Raw genomic sequence first — 20,730 nt, forward strand, 5'->3', positions numbered from 1 at the left:
GCCCTGGGGCGGGCACAGGCCACCTCTGGGACAATAGTGCTAGGCAGTGCCAGGGCCGCTTGCTGTTGGGATGTGCTGCTGCTGGGGCTGCTGCCCGCTGCTGGCCCACCTAGAGAGGGGGTCACTCGGAGAGAGGGTGAGTGTTCAGGGGTGGAGCAGGCAGGGCCCAGGGTACCCTGGCTGTCACTGGGGCATCTGTGCCAGAGAGGGGAAGGGCCACTAGAGATGGCTTTCTGCTTGCCCTAGTCCTCTCCCTTTGCTGTGCTCATCAGAGCTGGCCAAGCAGGTGAGTGTCATGCACGTGAAGAGAGAGGGGAGGGGGAGGGCTGTGCGGAAATTGGGAAAGGGGAACTCTAGCAGCACCAGGACAGATCTGAAACACTGCCCCTTTTTGAGTTACCCCGGCCAGTGACGCTGCTCTTTTGAATGCTGTCTTTACGTTTGCTTGCTTGCTTTGACTTCAAATGTCATAAGTGCCACTGCTTTGGAAGGGCAGGAGATGAGGAAGGTAGGGACAGTGCACGGCAGTGAGAAGGGCGATCTGGATCTGGACTTGGTCTCTGAGGGTCCCACAAGGTTATTATTCAGAGGCAGCTGTGATCTTCTGAAAACACTGGATCAACTAAAGAGCTACACCTTGGAGCAAGACCGCAGATTAGATCCGCGGGAGACTGTTCTGGTGATTGAGGCAGGCAGGTGCCAGTATAGAAAACGGGAGGCCACAGTGCTGGAGGACTAGGGGAGGAGGAGTGGCCTGCACCACGGAGGAGGAGGCGGAAGGGAAGAGGAGGGGAGGGACACCGAGGCCCTCACTGGTCACATGGGGGCGGAGCTGAAGGAAGCCACCTAGGGAAGGAAGACAGGTGAAGGCCCAGAGGAGGGAGAACCTGAACTGAGAGCTGAGGACCAGGAGATAGGAAGAGAAGGAAGGCCAGGCCAGCGGGCGCAGGTGGCTTGTGCCTATAACCCCAGTGGCCAGCAAGGCCCTGGCAACTCAGCGGGACCCTGTCTCTAAATAAAACACAAAAAAGGGCTGGGGATGTGTCTCCGAGGTCAAGCACCCCTGGGTTCAATTGGGTACCAAAAAAATGGATAAGGCAGGAGGAAAGAAACAAAGTGTGGGGGTGGGGAGGTGCATGGGGCGGGGACAAGGACTGGCCTCTGGGCCTCTGGGCCCTGCTCATTGTCAGGTAACCCGGGCTGAGAAGAGGCTGGGAGGAGGATCTGGAGCCACCAGAGTGCCCTGGGCTCCAGGTCACCACAGCCCAGTGCCCTCTGGCCCTATTTGTTGACTCAGCCCCTGTACTTCCCTTTTCTACCCCCTCTGCCCTGAGCATCGGTCTGCGTCTCTCCCCTCCCCCACCTCCTGCCAGTGGGACTGGAACCAGTCAGGGCCAGCCTCCTCAGGCCCAGGTTGAAGGCTCCCCACCAAGGTCCCCAACTTTGGGGCTCATATCCTGGATCATCTGAATCCTGCTTTTTTTTTTTTTTCTTTTTCCTTCGTACTGGGGATTGAACCCAGGGGTGCTTAACCACTGAACTACCTCTACAGCCCCTTTTATTATTCTGAGACCTTGTCTCTCAGTTGCTGAGGCTGGTCTTGAACTTGTGATCCTGCTGCCTGAGCTACCCAGTTCCTGGAGTTACAGGCATGTGCCATCGAGGCTGGCTCTGGTGTTTGATTTCTGAAAGGCAAAGGGAACTTGAAGGGAGTGGTTAGCTTCCCTTCCTGCTTTGTCCTCCGCTCTGGAGGACAGAGATCTAGAGACCTGAGGTGATAACTGAAGAAGGTTCTGGGATCAGTGAGTGGTCTCCCAGTCTTCTCACCTTCATAGGTGTTTTTTTTTCCTTTTAAAAATATTTATTTATGTAAATAAATATTAAGATATTTATTTTTTTAGTTTTAGGTGGACATATTATTTTGTTTTTACGTGGTGCTGAGGATCGAACCCAGTGCCTCACGCATGCAAGGGGAGCCACTGCCATCAAGCCCCAGCCCCAGCCCCACCCCCACCTTCATAGGCTTTTGAGGAAGGACAGAAAAGAAGTCAGAGAGAATGACTTGACTCACAGGCCAGTGGGCAGCTGGAGAAGGAAGGCCGAGATGGGAAAGGCCCACCTGAGGTTGGAGGGGCCATGTGGGGTGTGCCCCATCTCTGCAGAGAGCAGGGCTGGAAGGAGGGAGGTAGATGTCAGGAAGGACTTATAGAATGAGGGAGACCATTTGGTTTAGGAGCAATTGAGAGCTCTTACAGGTCTTGTCTCTGGAGTGTAATTTGAGAAGGGTAAAAGTTAGCTGCAGGGGGGATTTTCTGCTGGGACCACCAAGCTGGCTGGCTGTTTCTGTCCTTAAAGGTCCCAGAGAGGAGGAGTGACCTGAGACCAAACCCAGGTTCCCCCTGCCTAGAGATTAGTGGGGGACATGCTGCCTCCCAGAAAGGGGGCAGCATGTGACCTTGACTAAGTGGGTAGAAGAGTTAAAGGTTTGGCATCCTGACCCCTGAGTTGGGGGTGGCCCTGGAGGCATTCTGTCCTTTCAGCCAATCTAATATGGGGATCTCCTGCCCTCCCATCCCTGACACCCCCCTCCCGTGACTGCCACAGAGACAGCCGCTCCAACACCGGTTGTCATGGTTATGAGAGGAGCTCACTCCCATAGATTGGAAAGCGCTGGTGAGCTGGCACCCTCTGCTTCGCCCGCTCTCCCTCCGCTCTGCGCATCTCCCCCAGCACAGGGAAGGGAGTACAGCAGCCCGGGGGCGAGCAGAGCTGGGGCTGGGAGGTGGAGTGAGGACGCGGCGCTCCAGAGCAGGGAGATGAGTGGCAACAGGAGGCAACCCAGCCGCAGGGGCCAGGTGGGTCAGGGACCCCGAAACCCTCTCGGGACTGGCCACTCGGGGCCTGGTTACTCCTGGTCAGCCACCCTGAGCCCCGGGGCAGTCCTGCTGTGGAGTTGGTGTCTTTGCAGCCTGCCCAGGCTGGCTTCTCTCCCTCACTGCCCTCAGCCTGTCTCTGACTCCAGGCCCCTGGCCTTGTCCAACTTCACTTCCTGTGTCTCCTGCTCCTTCCACAGGCCCGGGAAAAGGAGAAGATGAAGGAAGCCAAGGATGCCCGCTATACCAACGGGCACCTCTTCACCACCATCACGGTTTCGGGCATGACCATGTGCTATGCCTGTAACAAGAGTATCACCGCCAAGGAAGCCCTCGTCTGCCCAAGTAAGTTATTTGGCCCCTGTCACTCAGACCCGGTGCCCACCGACCCTGTCTTCCCATCTGTCCTGTCGGCCCTGGATCCATACAGGGGGGACTTTCCCTTTCTGAACCCCCAGCTGGGCCCAAGTGCCGGGGCCAGATGCTTGCTCCCTTTCTCACCCTGAGGGTAGTGGCTGTTGGAATGTGGCATGAGCGGGTCTATTGAGGAATGCGGATGAGGGGAGGCTGGGAGGACTCTGCTTGCAGCTGTCACCACTGGGTATCCCTCTCGCTCCTGAACAGCTGTTGAGGGTTAGGGGAAGTGATTGGAGAAGAAGCAAGAATGTGTCTGCAGAGGGGGGTGAGAGAGGATCTGGCCAGAAAGCTACCAACCTTGCAGCTGGTTCCGCCCATCTTCCTGGGCAGAACTGGACATTCAGGGTCCCTTTGCCCTTCCTATCTATTGACTGTGGGTGGAGTCTGTGAAATCCCTGTTTCAAGGAGAGGGTGGGATGAGGTCCCCCCATCTGATCATCCAGATCAGTTTCCAATCTGAGAGACAGCGTAGGAAGCCAGCAGGGACGTGTGGAGGAGGGCAAGGGGCCAGGGCACCCAGTGCTCACCCTGGTCTGAGGGCAAACCTGATTTGGAGCATGGACAAGGAGTTCCTTCCTTCCCTGCGACTCCTATGTGGAGGGTTTCCACTTTACCCCTCCCCCCGGTTCTCCCCAGATTTATGGCCGAGATGCCTCCGACTGGTACTGGCCAGCGTAGCGGAAGCACTGCCCCTCCAAATCCCCGTGGAACTGGGGGGAGAAGCCCCCAGAAAGAACCAGTGAGGTCTCCCCTCTACTTCCTCACTTGCTTGATTTAGAGTTAGGAGGGCGAGGAGGGAACCCCAATCTAGATCCCTCTAGAGACCTGACAAAATATCCAATCCGGAAGCTTGTTGCCAGGGGAACTGGGGAGGCGGGCAGCCCTATTTTGAGAGCAGGTGGAAAGCGGAGGTTCGATCCAGAGACACTAGGTGTTGGGGGTAGGAAAAGGGAGCTCCGGTGGGGGTTAGCACCGCGCAGCCCCACTGTCTGCCCCTGGGCCCCACCCTGTTGGCCTTGTATTTGTGGAAGTGAGCGTGGTGCTGGGTATTGTCTGAAGGAGTTAGCAGAGTTTCCGGTGGTGTTGGTGGGGGAGGGGAAGCTGGGGAGGCTGAGGATGAGGGCATTTGGGGCAGGGGATGGCAGTGGTCCTACACTGGAGCTTGGCTACGCCTCCTCCCTTCTTTTCTCTCCTACCCCGTGGCAAGGTGGGGTGGGGGGTGAGGAGCAGCAGATGGAGTGTGGGAGCTGTGGGTTTGCCTTACATGGGGAATAGGACTCCCCAGGCCTGGCAGGGAGAAGGCAGGCTGACTGCAAGCCACAGAGGAGGCTGGCAGGCAGGGCAGGGCAGGGCAGGGCAGGGACTTGTCTCAACTTCCCCGCTGGATCCGTCCACCTTGGAGTTGCTTAGACCCGGCCAGAGTCTGTGGCATCCTTGTGGGACAACGGGAGGAGTCTGGTCTTTGAATTCAGGCCTGCTTCACCACCAGCAGGGGATTGAGCTTCTCCAGGACACGTTCTTCATTTGTAAAGTGAGGATAGTTGAGTCAGCCTCCAAGGATTGATGGGATAGATTAAAGGTTGGGCATTTGCTCAGGGCATGTTACTGTCCCCCTCTGCCCTAGCTGCCATCTCAGCTGCCTCGGTGTCATCTCCTGTTCTGTGGGAGTCCTGGCTCCCATCTGCCACTCTCCACCTCTTTTGTGCTTGAGCTCATCCCTGGCAGCATGACCCCTTCTCCCTCCTGTCCCGTCACGGCCATTTTTGGTTCAGGGTTGTCCATCTCTCCTGATTGCTTTATTTCATTTCACACCCAGACCCCCCTCTCCACTTCCTGCTTGAAGGAAAGGGCTGTGGGAGGGAGGGAGTGGGGTGTGGCAATGGCTGAGAAGTCTGGGAAGGGGGAGAGTGTCTGAGGACCGTGTGGCTAGGGGGACTTGGGTGTCTGCATGTGGGTGTGTCCCCTCCTGTACCACCTGGCCCTCCCTTCACCCTCTCTACCCCACCCTCCCAGCCTGCAATGTGACTATCCACAACCGCTGTAAAGACACCCTCGCCAACTGTACCAAGGTCAAGCAGAAGGTGAGACGGCAGGGAGGGCAGAGGGCTGGGGGAGAGGGCAGGAAGCGTGGTGACCTCGAGCCTTTTCCATTCATCCCCTGCCACGTCCTCCACACCACAGGGCAACCCAGAACCTGACCCCCGGCCCTGGGTCCCCTGAGTGGCCAGGCCTATGGCTCTAGACACAGCCCCACAGAATTGGAGTTATGTCAGCCACCCCATGCCCTAACCACAGTGCCAGCTTTCTCCTGAGGGGCCAGCTGCCCAGCTCCTACCCCAGGCCTCGGGGGGATCCTTGGGTGACAGCTGTTCCTGGTGTCTCTTTCGCTCTGTCTCACAGCAACAGAAAGCCGCCCTGCTGAAGAACAACACTGCCTTGCAGTCTGTTTCCCTTCGCAGTAAGAGTGAGTAGCTCCCTTGAGACCCTGAACCTCGGGCAGCTCAGTCCACAGGCTCTGCTGCCCCCCTGAGGTCATTCCCAGGCACAGCACCTTCCTCTCCTTAGTGGAGGCAGCTAGTGGGGCTTAGGGATGGCACAGGTTCCTGGGTTTAGGGGCAGAACGGGAGAGACCCAATGTGATAAGCCGTGGGATGGTTGGTCACCTGAGTTGGCCGCGTCCTTTGTTGTTTTCGTCAGTTGTACACACGACATTTGGGGGAGTGTTGGCAGTGGCTGTCAAGTGTCCGTTCTGACAGCTTTGGTATGACAGAAAGAACATGATGCTCAGGCAGGAAGAGCAGAGCCCGTGTCCCTACTCGCCATCCCTGGGTCACCCTGGACAGGTCTTTCTGCTTTCCTGAGCTTCAGTGTGCTCTCAGGCTGTTTGGGGGAGGAGATGTGTCACCAACACGTGAACACTGGAGGATGGCGTAAATGGACAGTGGCATTGTTGTCACTGTGACCATCTCTCTTGTACAAAAGGGAAGGCAGGAGAGGACACGTCCTTTCCAGTGAGGAGGAGCCTAGGAGCTCCAAATCCTGGGAGGGCACCAGCGTTTGGAATTGCCTGCTCACCGTGTCTCCCCAACAGCAGCCACCCGAGAGCGGCCCTCCTCAGCCATCTACCCCGCTGACAGCTTCCGGCAGTCCCTTCTGGGCTCCCGCCGTGGCCGCTCCTCCTTGTCTTTAGCCAAGAGTGTCTCCACCACCAACATTGCTGGGTGAGCCTTTATTTGGGGAAGGGGAGCTAGGCATCAGAGAGTAGGGAGCCCTAGGGAGCTGAGAGGGTCTTCTGTCCCTGAGTTCAGAATTGGAGACAGAGAACCAGGTGGTGGGGTGGTGCACGCCTGTGATCCCGGCGACTCAGGGGGGACTGAGGCAGGAGGAATGTTGCAGGCCAGCCCTGAGTAACTTAGCAAGACCCTGCATCAGAATAAAAAAACAAGAGGTGCTGAGGATGCAGTTCAGTAGTAGAGTACTGCGGGGCTCAATCCCAGCACTGCCACAAAAATAGGAGTAAGGAGAACACAGGGGACCACCTCTCAGATCCCACCTTGGGTCCCCGCCGGGGAAGGGATCTTTGGCCTGAATGAGGGTGATGCAGACAGCCTCCACTCCCTTCAGACATTTCAATGATGAGACGCCCCTGGGGCTGCGTCGGATCCTCTCTCAGTCTACAGACTCGCTCAACATGCGGAACCGAACTCTGTCGGTGGAGTCCCTCATTGATGAAGGTGAGTGTGGCCAGGGCCTGGGGCTGACCCGGAGAAGACGAAGAGGGGATGGAAATGAGTGGCTGGTGGAAGCACCTGGGAGGGCCCAGGACCCACTGAAGAGGGTCTGACTGAGTTGCTGCCCCCACTGGGGTCCAGGTGCAGAGGTGATCTACAATGAGCTGATGAGCGACTTTGAAATGGATGAGAAGGACTTTGCGGCTGATTCCTGGAGCCTTGCTGTGGATAGCAGCTTCCTGCAGCAGCACAAGAAGGAGGTGATGAAGCAGCAGGACGTCATCTACGGTGAGCACGCCCACCCTCGCCTTCCTCCTCCTTCACCAGGTCCCGTTTCTCTGTGTCCTACTTTCTGCCATCTCCCGCCTCTTTCGACCTTTGCCTCCTAACCTGTTGACCTCCACGACCCTGCTTGGTATCAGGTTTCCCTCTGGACCTCTACCTCTCTGTTCTATGGCGAAGGTCCCATCTTTTTTTTTTTTTTTTTGGTACCAAAGATTGGATTCAGGGGCACTTGTGTATAACCCCTGAGCTACATCTCCAGCCATTTTTTCTTAATGTTTTATTTTGAGACAGGGTCTTGCTAAGTTGCTTAAGGTCTCACTAAATTGCTGAGGCTGGCTTTGAACTTGTAATCCTCCAGCCTCAGCCTCCCGAGTCACTGGAATTAAAGGTGTATGCCACCATGCCTGGCTCCAAGGCTCCACCTTTATTTTTTCTTCAATTCAGTCCCCATTCTGTATCTTTTCCTTACCCAACACTGTGCTGGGGACTCCAGACATTTCTAATGGTGCACACCTATAATCCCAGTGACTGAGAGGCTGAGGTGGAAGGACTATAAGTTCAAGCCAGCCTTGGCAACTTAGTGTCTCAAAATAAAAAATAAAAAGGGCTGAGGTTGGGGGCTGGGGCTGTAGCTCAGTGGTAGAGCACTTGCCTCATAGGAGTGAGGCCCTGGGTTGGATCCTCAGCACCACATAAAATAAATAAATAGATAGATAGATAGATAGATAAAGAGGGGGGGCGCTGAGGTTGTACCTCAGTGGTAGAGCACCCTGGATTAATCCTCAGTACCAAAAATATTATCTAAGATCACAGTAATGGAGATATTAACCTGGAAGGGACCAACCTAGGGCCCCACAAATCATGGCCAAGCCAGAGCAGAAAACCAAGCGTACCATTGTCCCCACAGAGCTGATTCAGACGGAGCTGCACCATGTGAGGACGCTGAAGATCATGACCCGCCTCTTCCGCACGGGGATGCTGGAAGAGCTGCAGTTGGAGCCAGGAGTTGTGCAGGGCCTGTTCCCCTGTGTGGATGAGCTCAGTGACATCCATACGCGCTTCCTCAGCCAGCTGTTAGAACGCCGACGGCAGGCTCTGTGCCCTGGCAGCTCCCGGAACTTTGTCATCCATCGCTTGGGTGACCTGCTCATCAGCCAGGTGGGAGAGGCAGGACCCCTGGGCAGTGTTCATGGAGGTGTGACTGGGGGTGGGGTGGGCTTGTTTCTTGCCTACAACAGAACTTTAGCTGGAGGGGCAAGAAGCCAGCCTGTTGGCAGGAGGCCCAAGGCGAGTCCAGGGGAGAAGCTGTGACTTTGGGGGAAATGCTGAGCTAGCCTCACTCCCTGACCTCTAGTTCTCAGGTCCCAGTGCGGAGCAGATGCGGAAGACCTATGCAGAGTTCTGCAGCCGGCACACCAAGGCCTTAAAGCTCTATAAGGAGCTGTATGCCCGAGACAAACGCTTCCAGCAGTTCATTCGGGTGAGCAAGCCTCCCTAGGACCTGTGCTCAGAGCCACCTGTCCTGGTCCAGACCATTCATGGGCTCGCCATTTATGGACCTGTCCACTCCTGGATCCGATCAGCAGTCACCCCTCATGGTGGCAGAGCACTTTGTGCTAGCTCCCCACATACTTCTCACACCTTATCAGATTGGTCCTGACCACAGATGCGTGGTGTTGGTATCCACTTGTCCAGCACTGTCACCTAGTATGAGGTAAATGGCTGATGACCCCAAGCCCCGCCCCTTCCCTTTCAGAAAGTGACCCGTTCAGCTGTGCTGAAGCGGCATGGGGTCCAGGAGTGCATCCTCCTGGTAACTCAGCGCATCACCAAGTACCCAGTGCTCATCAACCGCATCCTACAGCATTCCCATGGTGAGCGGGACTCGCAGGTGTGGGTAGAGAGGGTGCCTGCGATGAGCAAAGGCTGGCGGTGGCCCTACAAGGCGTGGGACCCTGGGCAGCCTCCAGGTAGAATCCAGGCCCCTGGGAGTTGGGGCTGGAGTACAGCCAGGTGTGCCATGCCCTACGCCCACCCTCTGGCACTAGGGGCTGAGGAGGAGCGCCAGGACCTAACAGCGGCACTGGGGCTGGTGAAGGAGTTGCTGTCCAACGTGGACCAGGATGTGCACGAGCTAGAGAAAGGGGCCCGTCTGCAGGAGATCTACAACCGCATGGACCCTCGGGCCCAGGCCCCGGTGCCTGGCAAGGGGCCCTTTGGCCGAGAGGAACTTCTACGGCGCAAGCTCATCCATGATGGCTGCCTGCTCTGGAAGACAGCAACTGGGCGCTTCAAAGGTCAGTAACCTGACCCAGCAAGAGTCCAGCCTCGGAGGGTGGGAGATGTACCCTCCTTGAGGATCCTGTTGTGCAGTCCTGACCCAGGGGCGAGTCTCAGTGGGAGGAAAAGACATGGTGTCTGTTGTAGCAAAAGTCTCCATTGTGCATTGAACATCATGGACAGGACAGGGACTTGTCGGTACGGATTTATTTCTTTGGTCCTTGCATGCTCAGAGAGCCACCAGCTCTATTTATTTATTTACTTGGTGCTACTTGGGATTGAACCCAGGGCCTCACACACGCTAGGCCAGTGTCCTGTCGCTGAGTTACAGACCTGGCCCACAAGCCATCAGTGTTGGTGAAGAAGACATGGAAGCACTCAGAGCAGAAGACAAGGTCAGGGTGGTTGATTGCCCCTACTGGAATCCCAGCCACCAGAGCTCTGGGAATGCAACCAGGGAAGTCCCAGAGGAAGGCACTGAGCCCAGGGAGGGACAGTCAGGGCAGAGGAGGGGGGCCATGTTGGAGGGCAGCGCGCACTTTCCCAGGAGTACTTTCCAGAATTGGTCTGTACCTGCAAGGCTTTCCTAACTAAGTCAGGGCCAGCAGAGGGCAAGCCTTGGTTCTGAGGACGAGGAATGGGGGCTACTGTAATGTGGTACCTGAGGCTGGAGGCTGCCTGGGCTTCTCTATGGAGGTCATGAAACCTCCTCTCCAGGCCTGGATATTGTCAGTCTTCATCAGCTTTTCCCTCCATCCCTTTCTCCTTCCCATCCCTCCCACGCAGCAGCTAAGAATATAAAGCAGGGGGGGGGGGTAAAAATAGCAAGGCTGGAGAGCTCTATTTCTGAAGCATTTAGCAAAAACCCTCCTCTTCTGTGTGCCCACAGTTTAGTAAGATCCCCAAGGGCAAAGGGTGAGTATGTGACACCACGTGTCACAGAATTGACCTTCGTCTCCCCCTCCGTCTTGCAGTGCAGGCCCACAAAGGATCTGAGAGCCTGGAGGGGGGGCAGGAAGGGAGATGAAGCGGATCCTGCTGGGATCCAAGGAGATGGGGTTGTTCAGAGACAGACGGGGAGGCTGGCCTTTCAGTCCTGCTTTAGTGGAAAGAAACTAACTTTCTTCCTCCCTGCTGAGCGCAGAGTGGGAAGTGGGAATATGTTAGGGTAGGGGGAATTTAGGTCAGATACCTAAAAAGATCTTAACACTAGGTAGATGTTACACTTAAAGTCTGAAAGGAAGAAAAAAACCCAAAACAGCCCCTCTTGTTCTTGGACCTGCCAGGTGCGCCACTGTGATTCAGGAGTCTGGGGCAGAAGGATCAAAAGTTTGAGGCTAGCTTCAGCAACCTAGGAAGACCCTGTCTGAAAATTAAAAAAAAAAAAAAAAAAAAAATTCCAAAAAAGGCTGAGGATCAGGGGCCGGGGACATAGCTCAGCTGGTAGAGTGCTTGCCTCGCATGCACAGGCCCTGGGTTCAATCCCCAACCCCACAAAAAAAGGGTGGGGCTGGGGATGTAGCCCAGTGGTAGAGCGCCCCTGGATCAATCCCCAGTACAAAAAAAAAAAAACATCTTGGGCCTCTTGGGAGGTGGAAGCACACGCCTGCAGTGTCAACTACTAGGGAGGCTGAAGCAAGAGGACCACTTGAGTCCAGGGGTTTGAGACTGGGATGCGAGACCCACAGAAAAGAAAAAAAAATGTAAAATAAAACCAAAAAATTTTAGACCATTTCACCCAGAAAAATACATGTGTGTCTATTAATATGTAAAAACTTCAGAGGGTTTCTAGAGCCCTGAAGTAGTGGCTACCCTAGGGGTCTGTAGACCCTTGGCTCAGAAACCTGAGTAAGGGTACGGAGTTCTTTCCAAAGGCACTGTGACCCGTGGTCTCTACCAGCCCCAAAAGCGTTTCCTCTGAGGCATCTTTCTTTGCCCCTCCCTCTCTATGCTCCAAAAATGGGGAGGTAGGAAGTCTTGAGAAGGTGGGATAAGTGACCCAGAGGGAAGAGAGCAGGGTGAGGGGTTGGAAGTTCTTGCTGACAGGGTGGGCCTGGTCCCTGGGATCGAGGCAGCACCTGTCAGACCCTTTAGTGCTGACTGTTTCTCTGCCTTCATTCCCCAACCAGATGTGCTGATGCTGCTGATGACGGATGTGCTGCTATTTCTCCAGGAGAAGGACCAGAAGTACATCTTTCCTGCCCTGGTGAGACACCTTCTGTTTGCTACCATGGATTGAAGCCAGGGGCCCTCAACCACTGAGCCACATCCCCAACCCCTTTTATTTTCTATTTTGAGACAGGGTCCCGATAAATTGTTTAGGGCCTCACTAAGCTGCTGAGGCTGGACTCTAACCTGTGATCCTCTTGCCTCGGCCTCCTGAGTCGCTGGGATTATTGGCATGTGCCACCATGCCCAGTTCATTCTTCTTTCCTTTTTTGTTTAAGGTGGGGGGTTCCAGGGATTGAACCAGGGGGTGCTTCACCACTGAGCCATATTTCTAGCCTTTTTAAAATATATTTTATTTAGAGACAGGGTCTGGCTAAGTTGCTGAGACTGGTCTTGAACTTATGATTCTCCTGTCTCAGCCCCAGAGCCCATGCGTTTACAGGCATGCGCCATTGCTCCTAGCTCTGAGTTTTTCCTAGATGGCACTGGAGCCTGGCCTCTTGACTTGTATTGTAGGAGGTCCTCCTCAATCCTTGGGGCAATCTTGGGTTGAAGATCCAAGCACCTCAGTATTCCTAATCCTAATCCTTCCTCTCCACCGACTGGCAGGACAAGCCCTCAGTGGTGTCGCTGCAGAATCTGATAGTGCGGGACATCGCCAACCAGGAAAAAGGGATGTTCCTGATCAGCGCGGCCCCGCCCGAGATGTATGAGGTGCATACAGCGTCCCGGGATGACCGGAGCACCTGGATCCGTGTCATTCAGCAGAGTGTGCGCGTGTGAGTGTTGCTTGCTACCTGTATGTGCGTATGGACTCTCCCGCAGCCTTGGGTCCCAGGCCATGGTGCTGAGGACAGAACCAGCATTCAGAGGCGGAGGCAGAGACGTGGGGAGAGACAAGGTGGGCCAGAACAGAAAGGTCCCCTATGATCTTTATATCCCGTCGTCATATTTTATATGCTGACAAGGCCAGCCACCCTTCAGATGCAGCACGAGCTGACAAGCAGTCGTAGGCTCAGAGCTGCCATGGGGGACACCTGCCGGCCAGCAGGACGGTTCCACTTGGTGTGCAGGCACAGGACGTGATTTGGATCATATTGCGATTTACTTTTATTTTCTAAAAATGAATGAAACAGGAGAGCGTTGATGCTAGAGAGAAGACTCAAAATCATAGACGCAAGAAGGAAACTGGTTGATGTGCTAAAGCAGCAAATCTCTAGGGCACACACTAAATTTGAGGAGTCAACTGCATGTTTAATTGTGATGGAAAAAGAAATCAAAGCACATTGCGATGTTGAGATTGAGTTCTTGAGCCAGATGTGGTGGCGCCTGCCCATAATCCCAGCAACTTGGGAGGCTGAGAAAGGAGGATCACAAGTTTGAGACCACTCTGGGCAACTTAGCAACAATCCTGTCTCAAAATAAAAATAAAAAGGGCTGGGGATGTAGCTCAGTAGTAGAGCACTTGGGCTCAATCTGCTATTGAAGAAAAGAAAATTACAACAAAGAATTCTGAAGTATTTTGCTTATTTTTTCACATGCTAGAACCTGAGCTACACCCCTAGACAGGATTTTTATAATCTTTATGTCCTTCAAACACAGACAGTAAGTGAAAAGAGGAGGAGAGGTCAAGAATGAGTGACATCTGGCTGGGCTGGGGCTCAGTGGTGGTGCGCTCACCTAGCATACATGAGGGCCTGGGTCGATCCTCAGCACCACATAGAAATAAAGATATGTGTCCACCTAACACTAAAAAATAATATTTAAAAAAAAAAAAAAGAATGAATGCCATCAGGGCATGAACTGAAGATGAAGAGCCTGACTAGACGAGGGGAGTGTAGGATGTGTGGGAAGTAAGGGAAGGCCGACACCGGGTTTGTGACCTAGTGTCTTCCTAAACCCTGTCCAACTTGTGACCCCTCCAGATGCCCATCCAGGGAGGACTTCCCCCTGATTGAGACGGAGGATGAGGCATACCTACGGCGGATCAAGAGTAAGTCCCCCTGGGGCTGAGGTTGTAGCTCAGTAGTAGAGTGCTTGTTTGACATGTGTGAGGCACTGCGTTTGATTCTTAGCACCCATAAAAATGAGAAAATAAATTTACATTTTATTTACAACTTAAAAAAATGTATACTTATAGGGAACTTGTCACATGATTTATGACATATCCACACAATGGAATACTACGCAACTATTAAAAGATGAGATAGCTCCATGAGGGCTGGTATAGATCTAAAACCAAACACATTAAGTGAAGAAAGCAAAAAAATTTTTTTTTAGAGAGAGAGGGAGAGAGAGAGAATTTTTTTAGTATTTATTCTTTAGATTTCGGCAGACACAACATCTTTGTTTGTATGTGGTGCTGAGGATCGAACCCGGGCCGCACGCATGCCAGGCGAGCGCGCTACTGCTTGAGCCACATCCCCAGCCTGAAAGCAAAATTTTAAACAATGTAAAGTGTATGCTACACTTTGTTTAAAAGTAATGTGGAGGGGCCAGGGTTGTGCCTCAGGGGTAGAGTGCTTGCCTAGCATGCGTGAGGCACTGGGTTCAAAATCCCCCGCACCACATAAAAATAAACAAATAAAATAAAGGTATTGTGTCCAACTACAACTAAAAAAAAATATTTAAAAAGAAGAAGAAGAAGAAAGTAATGTGCTAGCTAGGGCAGAGGCTCATACCTGTAATCTTAGCAACTAGGGAGGCTGAGGCAGGAGAATTGCAAGTTCAAGGCCTTAAGCAATTAAGTGAGACCCTGTCTCAAAATAAAACATTAAAAGGGCTGGGGATGTGGCTCAGTAGTTAAGTGCCCCTGGGTTAATCCTTAGTACCCCATACACATTTACAAAATGTGAATAGATACAATTACATACATGTTGTCTGTGTGTATGTGTGTGATATTACTAGAAAGATATTACTGTGGCTGCGTCTGGAACAGGAAATTAGGAACACCAGGGTTGGGCAAGGAACTTAACTTTTTTATCATAGAGCCTTAATATCGGTTAGGGTATATGTGACCTAACTGCTATACGGAAATACCAACAAAAGTCCCCTTTTTAAAAAGTAGATTATTTCTTGGCTAGACACAGTGCCACCTGCCTGTGATCCCAACAACTCAATAAGCTGCGGCAGGAGGATTGCAAGTTTAAGGCCAGCTTCAGCAACTTAGTGAGACCCTGTCTCGAAATAAAAAGGGTTAGGGATATTACTCAGTGGTGAAGTGCCCCTGGATTCAATCTCTGGTACCCAAAAAACCAGAAATGTAGATTATTCCTATTTAAGAGTCCAAGAGTAAGAAGTGTAAGATAGTGTTACTGCCATCTTCAACTTTCATCTCTACATCCAAAGTGGCTTCTTCAGCTCCACCATCACATCTGCATCCCACTAGCAGGGAAGAATAAAGGAGGGGCTGGATTTTGGCCTAGTGGTAGAGCGCTTGTCCAGCATGTGTGAGGGCACTGGGTTCAATCCTCAGCACCACATAAAAATAAAATAAAATAGCCGGCCCAGTGGCGTACCCCTGTATTCCCAGCGGCTCAGGAGGCTGAGGCAGGAGGATCATGAGTTCAAAGCCAGTCTCAGCAAAAGCGAGGCGCTAAGCCACTCAGTGAGACCCTGTCTCAAAATATAAAACAGGGCTTGGGGTGTGGCTCAGAGGTTGAGCGCCCAAAGTGAAGTCCAGCCACTCGGCCCAGCCCTCCACTGGCTCTCCCGGGCCCCGGGCCCGGGTGCTCATCTGTTCCTTATCTGCAGTGGAGCTGCAGCAGAAGGACCGCGCACTGGTGGAGCTGCTGCAGGAGAAGGTCGGGCTGTTTGCTGAGATGACCCACTTCCAGGCAGAAGAAGACGGTGGCAGTGGAATGTCCCTGCCCACCCTGCCCAGGGGCCTTTTCCGCTCTGAGTCCCTGGAATCCCCCCGGGGCGAGCGGCTGCTGCAGGATGCTATCCGTGAGGGTGAGGGGGCTCTGGGGGAGATGGGCTTGTGTGCTCGCCGTCAGAATATGGACTCGTGGCTAGATCTGGGTACACACAGGCGGAGGAGGTGTACCCCGCAGCCTACCGTCCTGTGCCAGTTGGTGGGTGGGTTGCTGACACCTCTCCCACTGCACTTGCTCCTGCTCCCCACCGGGCTTCTTCGATGCCCTTTGTCTCCTGTGGGATTGTGGGTTAAACCCCACTGTCCTGGAGGGGTCTGGCTCGGGTGGCGTGTGTGTCTGTCGGGTGAACGATACACCTCAGAGCGGTCTGTCATTCCTGTCCTTAACCTACTCCTCTTTCCCTCAGTGGAGGGCTTGAAAGACCTGCTGGTGGGGCCTGGAGTGGAGCTGCTCCTGACGCCCCGAGAGTCGGCCCTGCCCTTGGAACCGGACAGCGGTGGTAACACGAGTCCTGGGGTTACTGCCAGTGAGTGCCAGGGCAGGGGACCAACGCAGTATGTGGGAGGAGCTGAAAAGACTGTGGGGAGGTGCAGTGCCAGGGGTGGAGCAGGTCAGGGCCCTGGGAAACTGAGCTTAGCCCATCCTTTTCCACCTCTCAACAGATGGGGAGGCCAGAACCTTCAATGGTTCCATTGAACTCTGCAGAGCCGACTCCGACTCCAGCCAGAAGGTGGGTCCTTGAGATTCCAGGATGCAGCTGGAGGTTGGGCAGGGGATAGCAGACCAGTGGGTGCTCGGCACAGAGTTCTCAGGGGCAGGCACCAGGGACTTGGGGGTCTGCTGACTCCCTACCCTTGCCCATTTCTGCAGGATCGAAATGGAAACCAGCTGAGATCCCCCCAAGAGGTGAGGCGGGAACTTGATAGCACAGGAGCCTGTTGGGGGGGCGGTATTCTCAGCCTGAAAAACCCCAATTTGGAGTGGTGCGGGGGACAGCGTGTGGACTTCGGAGCCTCTCGAGATCCTGTTGTCCCCACACCCACTCTTGTTCAACTTCTGGGCAGTTCTCCCGTCCTGAAGCTTGGGCACTGTTCCCACCCTCTCCTCTGTCCTCAGGAGGCGTTACAGCGGGTGGTCAATCTCTATGGACTTCTGCATGGCCTGCAGGTCAGTAGGCGAGGACCGCCCCCAGGCCGGAGGGCGGAGCCTGGCCGAGACCGTGGAATGAGTACAGTCGAGCACAGTCGTCCTAACAGGGCTGAAGGCTGAGGGCCAGGGGTCCGGGAACCAGGTTGTCTGACATACCCTTCTGTCCCTGTCCTACCCCAGGCGGCTGTGGCCCAGCAGGACACTCTGATGGAAGCCCGGTTCCCCGAGGGCCCTGAGCGGCGGGATAAGCTGGCCCGAGCCAACTCTCGGGATGGGGAGGCTGGCAGGGCGGCGGCCGCCCCCGTGGCCCCGGACAAGCAAGCCACCGAGCTGGCGCTGCTGCAGCGGCAACACGCGCTGCTGCAGGAGGAGCTGCGGCGCTGCCGGCGGCTGGGCGAGGAGCGGGCCACCGAGGCGGGCAGCCTGGAGGCGCGGCTCCGCGAGAGCGAGCAGGCCCGCGCGCTGCTGGAGCGCGAGGCTGAGGAGGCCCGCAGGCAGCTGGCCGCCCTGGGCCAGACCGAGCCGCTCCCTGCCGAGGCGCCCTGGGCGCGCCGGCCTCTGGATCCGCGCAGGCGCAGCCTCCCCGCTGGCGACGCCCTGTACTTGAGCTTCACGCCCCCCCAGGTAGGGCTGCCTAGAGTGGTAACCCAGCCTCAGGTGACAGAGGGCCCCCCACAATGAAATCAAGCAGCAGCCTGGAAGAATACTAAGAATTTGGTTGGAGCTGGGTGCTTGGGGTGGCCACAGGCCTGTTGTCTCGGCCTCCAGGGTCTGAGGCAGGAGGATCCCAAGTTTGAAGCCAGCCTCAGAACTTAGGGAGACCCTGCCTCAAATTTTTAAAAAATGGATCTCAGTGACAGAGTGCCTCTGGCTTCAATCCCCAGTACTGTCAAAAAAAAAAAAAAAACATTGGTTAGAAAACAAAGAAGTTTCCCCAGGTACAGGGATGGGTGCTGAAGGAAAATGACCTGGATGGCCACAGGAAAAGTGATCAGTTGGTGGGGAGTCTACCCCAGGGAGTCACTGTTGAGAAGGAGTGGGTTTTGGACACCCCACCCCCAGGGAGGCAGAGCCTGCAGTCCTCACACTGTCCAGCCCGCTGTAGTTTCTGCCCGCTTTCCACAGCCCAGCCGGGGACATGACCGCCTGGATCTGCCCGTGACTGTTCGCTCTGTCCACCGACCCTTTGAGGACCGTGAGAGGCAGGAGCTGGGTAGCCCAGAAGAGCGGCTACAAGACAGCAGTGACCCTGACACTGGCAGTGAGGAGGAAGGCAGCAGCCGTCTGTCCCCACCCCACAGTCCACGAGGTGAGACCCTGGTGGGATCTGCAGTGGAGGTGAGCTGCAGCTCTTAGGCTGTGGCTTCCAGGTGGGTGCTAACTGACCACCCAGGTGCTGGAATCAAACCCAGGGGCACTGAACTACTGAGCCACCCTTTTTATTTTTTATCTTAAGATAGGATCTCACTAAGTTGCTGAGGCTGGTTTTGAACTTGCAGCCCTCTTGCCTTAGGCTCCCAAACCTCTGAGATTATAGGAATGTGCCAGCAAGCCAGGCCACAGTAACTCTCCAAAGGGACAGATATTTTGCCTAATAAGGAGTGGTTGGTGACTCCCAACTTTTTCAAAAAGAAATAGATTTTTATTAATTTTTTGCAGTGTGGGGAATCAAACCCAGGACCCTTGTGTGAGCTAGGCAAGTGCTCTACCACTGAGCCATACTCCCAGCCCATGAAAATAGAGCTTCAAAGTAATAAACAATTACTGAGTGGTTGGGCACAGTGGTGTGTGCCTGTAATCCCAGCAGCTCGGGAGGCTGAGGCAGGAGGATTGCGAGTTCAAAGCCAGCCTCAGCAATTTAGCAAGGCCCTAAGCAACACAGAAAGAGCCTGTCTCAAAATAAAATACAGAAAAGGGCTGGAGACGTGCCCCTGACTTCAATCCCTGGTAACACTCACACACACCCAAAAGTAAATTGATTTCAGAGATCTCCGAGTTCTAAAAGTTGGTTCAGGAAATACAAAATAACTAGCTAGATTATAATTTCATATTATAATTCTAAGTGTTTTGTATTTTATTGATCAAATTGTATATCTGTGTATTTAGGAAGTATACCAAGTATCTAGGTGGGGACATGCTGCTGATGGTTTTCTCCTGTCCCAAGGAGTCATCCTCCCGAGCACTCAGAGTCCCCCAGCCCTCAGGTGGGAAGGCTTTAGTGTAGGGGACAGTTCCTCATGGGAGACTCAGCTCACTCACTGTTTTACCCTGTCCTCTGCAGACTTCACTCGAATGCAGGACATCCCGGAGGAGATAGAGAGCCGCGATGGGGAGCCTGTGGCTTCAGAGAGCTAAGGGGTTCCCTCTCCCTGTGCTGCACCCCACTGAAGAACATTACTGAGGAGGGCAAACCTTGGTGACTCCAATCTGCTAATGATGAGGGAACGTTTGAAAGAACTGCTGATCATCCTTGCCAGCTCTTGGAATCCTTGGATACCTGGGGCCATTTAGCAAGCCAGGGGGTTTAGGCCACGGTATCCCCTTGGTGGCATCCAAAAGCTACACCACAGATGCCAATTTTTCATGCCTTCTTCCCTCTACTTTAGGAAAATTTATTTATTTATTGTTTATTAGTTATGGGGGGAGAGGGGCGATTTAAAGGACCAGGGACATGGGAACCAAGCCATAGGGATCAGGGGGCCTTGTCCTTTAACACTACTGGGGTGTGTTCAGGGTTAGCCATGAGCTGACAGGTTCTGGCCCTGACATCCATCCCCAGCCACACACATCTTCAACAAGAGGCTACAACCACAGGACCCTACTGCCCCTTTAAGGAGGGCTGTGGGCAGGGCCACACCCCTCTCCCTGCTCCCCTCCACCTCTTACTACTGCTCTCTCCATCCTCCAGGAAATCCAGGGAGAGAGGACCTGGCTTCCTAGAGTTGGTGGCATAGAAGTTAGGGCAGCCATAATGGTTTATTGGGGGTGAGGGAAAAAACCCACAGGGACCAGAATGTTTTACTCTTCTTTTCTTTTCTTTTTTTGTACCAAAGCCAACTGCACGTGTTTTATACTTTTAAGAGAAGATTGTAGGCAGTAGAGATCGTAGCCTTCTATTTCCAACTCTGAACTTGAGGGAAGAATGGGGAGAGTGACCTCTCCCTTCATCTAGAGTAATGGAGCTCCTATCTGACCCTCTTTATCAGCCATTTGGAAGAAGTTCTAGGGTGGGTTGGGGAAGCTGTATGAATCCTGACTTCATCTCCCACCTCAGTAACCATAACCTGAAACCTCAGCGTGAATTTGGGGGGTTTTTCAGTGGACTCCCCCAGTGCCCACCAGCTCCAACCATTTTTCTGCCAATATGATTGTTAAAAAAAAAAAAAAGAAAGGAAAAGATCAAGCAGGGAAAATTAAAGACTAAAAACCCATGAAGTGCTGTCTTCTAATATCTGCTAGTTCTGAGGGTGATGGTGAGAGAGCAAGCAGGAGTGACCCAGATTCCCCTCTGGGTCTCGTGGTCTCACCAGAAGGGCCCTCTGCCTCACTGCAGAGAAGGGGCACTAATGAATGAAGCCATGCAGATCTTTAAAATGAACAATTATTCTGGACATGGTGGCACATGCCTGTAATCTCAGCTACTCAGGAGGCTAAGGCAGGAGGATTGCCTGGTCAGGGCCAGCCGGGTAAATGAGTGAGACCCTGTCTCCAAAAATTCAGAAAAAGGGCTAGCCCAGCACAGTGGATCATGTGTGTAATCCCAGCAGTTCAGGAGGCTGAGGCAGGAGGATCACAAGTTTGAGGCAGTTTCAGCAACTTAGCAAGGCCCTAACCAACTTAGTGAGACCCTGTTCCAAAATTAAAAATAAAAAGGGCTGGGGATGTGGCTCAGTGGTTAAGCGCCCCTGGGTTCAATCTGCAGTACCAAAAAAAAAAAAAAAGGCACTG

At 53.8% G+C, this 20,730-nt stretch overlaps 1 protein-coding gene across 12 annotated transcripts in view; it reads left to right on the forward strand.

The window, feature by feature from the left end:
* Window positions 1-20,179, forward strand: part of Arhgef2 (Rho/Rac guanine nucleotide exchange factor 2) — a 53,863-nt gene extending 33,684 nt beyond the window's left edge. For 7 of the 12 annotated variants that reach the window (XM_046421994.2, XM_046421997.2, XM_046421996.2 and 4 more), the window contains 21 exons: window positions 3,074-3,218; window positions 5,304-5,371; window positions 5,691-5,754; window positions 6,382-6,511; window positions 6,915-7,024; window positions 7,163-7,309; window positions 8,214-8,464; window positions 8,661-8,786; window positions 9,063-9,180; window positions 9,355-9,603; window positions 11,716-11,792; window positions 12,365-12,534; window positions 13,681-13,748; window positions 15,509-15,709; window positions 16,040-16,159; window positions 16,296-16,363; window positions 16,504-16,539; window positions 16,750-16,800; window positions 16,963-17,406; window positions 17,908-18,091; window positions 19,064-20,179. In XM_046421994.2, coding sequence (XP_046277950.1) covers window positions 3,074-3,218; window positions 5,304-5,371; window positions 5,691-5,754; window positions 6,382-6,511; window positions 6,915-7,024; window positions 7,163-7,309; window positions 8,214-8,464; window positions 8,661-8,786; window positions 9,063-9,180; window positions 9,355-9,603; window positions 11,716-11,792; window positions 12,365-12,534; window positions 13,681-13,748; window positions 15,509-15,709; window positions 16,040-16,159; window positions 16,296-16,363; window positions 16,504-16,539; window positions 16,750-16,800; window positions 16,963-17,406; window positions 17,908-18,091; window positions 19,064-19,137 — 2,901 coding nt within the window. In that variant the 3' untranslated portion in view covers window positions 19,138-20,179. Of the gene's footprint in view, window positions 1-2,026; window positions 2,856-3,073; window positions 3,219-5,303; window positions 5,372-5,690; window positions 5,755-6,381; window positions 6,512-6,914; window positions 7,025-7,162; window positions 7,310-8,213; window positions 8,465-8,660; window positions 8,787-9,062; window positions 9,181-9,354; window positions 9,604-11,715; window positions 11,793-12,364; window positions 12,535-13,680; window positions 13,749-15,508; window positions 15,710-16,039; window positions 16,160-16,295; window positions 16,364-16,503; window positions 16,540-16,697; window positions 16,801-16,962; window positions 17,407-17,907; window positions 18,092-19,063 lie in introns of those variants that run through there. The other 5 variants (XM_058571906.1, XM_058571908.1, XM_046421998.2 and 2 more) reach the window with 4 other exon arrangements.
* Window positions 20,180-20,730: the final 551 nt, after the last annotated feature.

The sequence above is a fragment of the Marmota monax genome, unplaced genomic scaffold (genome assembly GCF_021218885.2).
Source record: "Marmota monax isolate L192 unplaced genomic scaffold, Marmota_monax_Labrador192_F-V1.1 WCK01_AAM20220418_F8-fsc00108, whole genome shotgun sequence".
NCBI lineage: Eukaryota > Metazoa > Chordata > Mammalia > Rodentia > Sciuridae > Marmota > Marmota monax.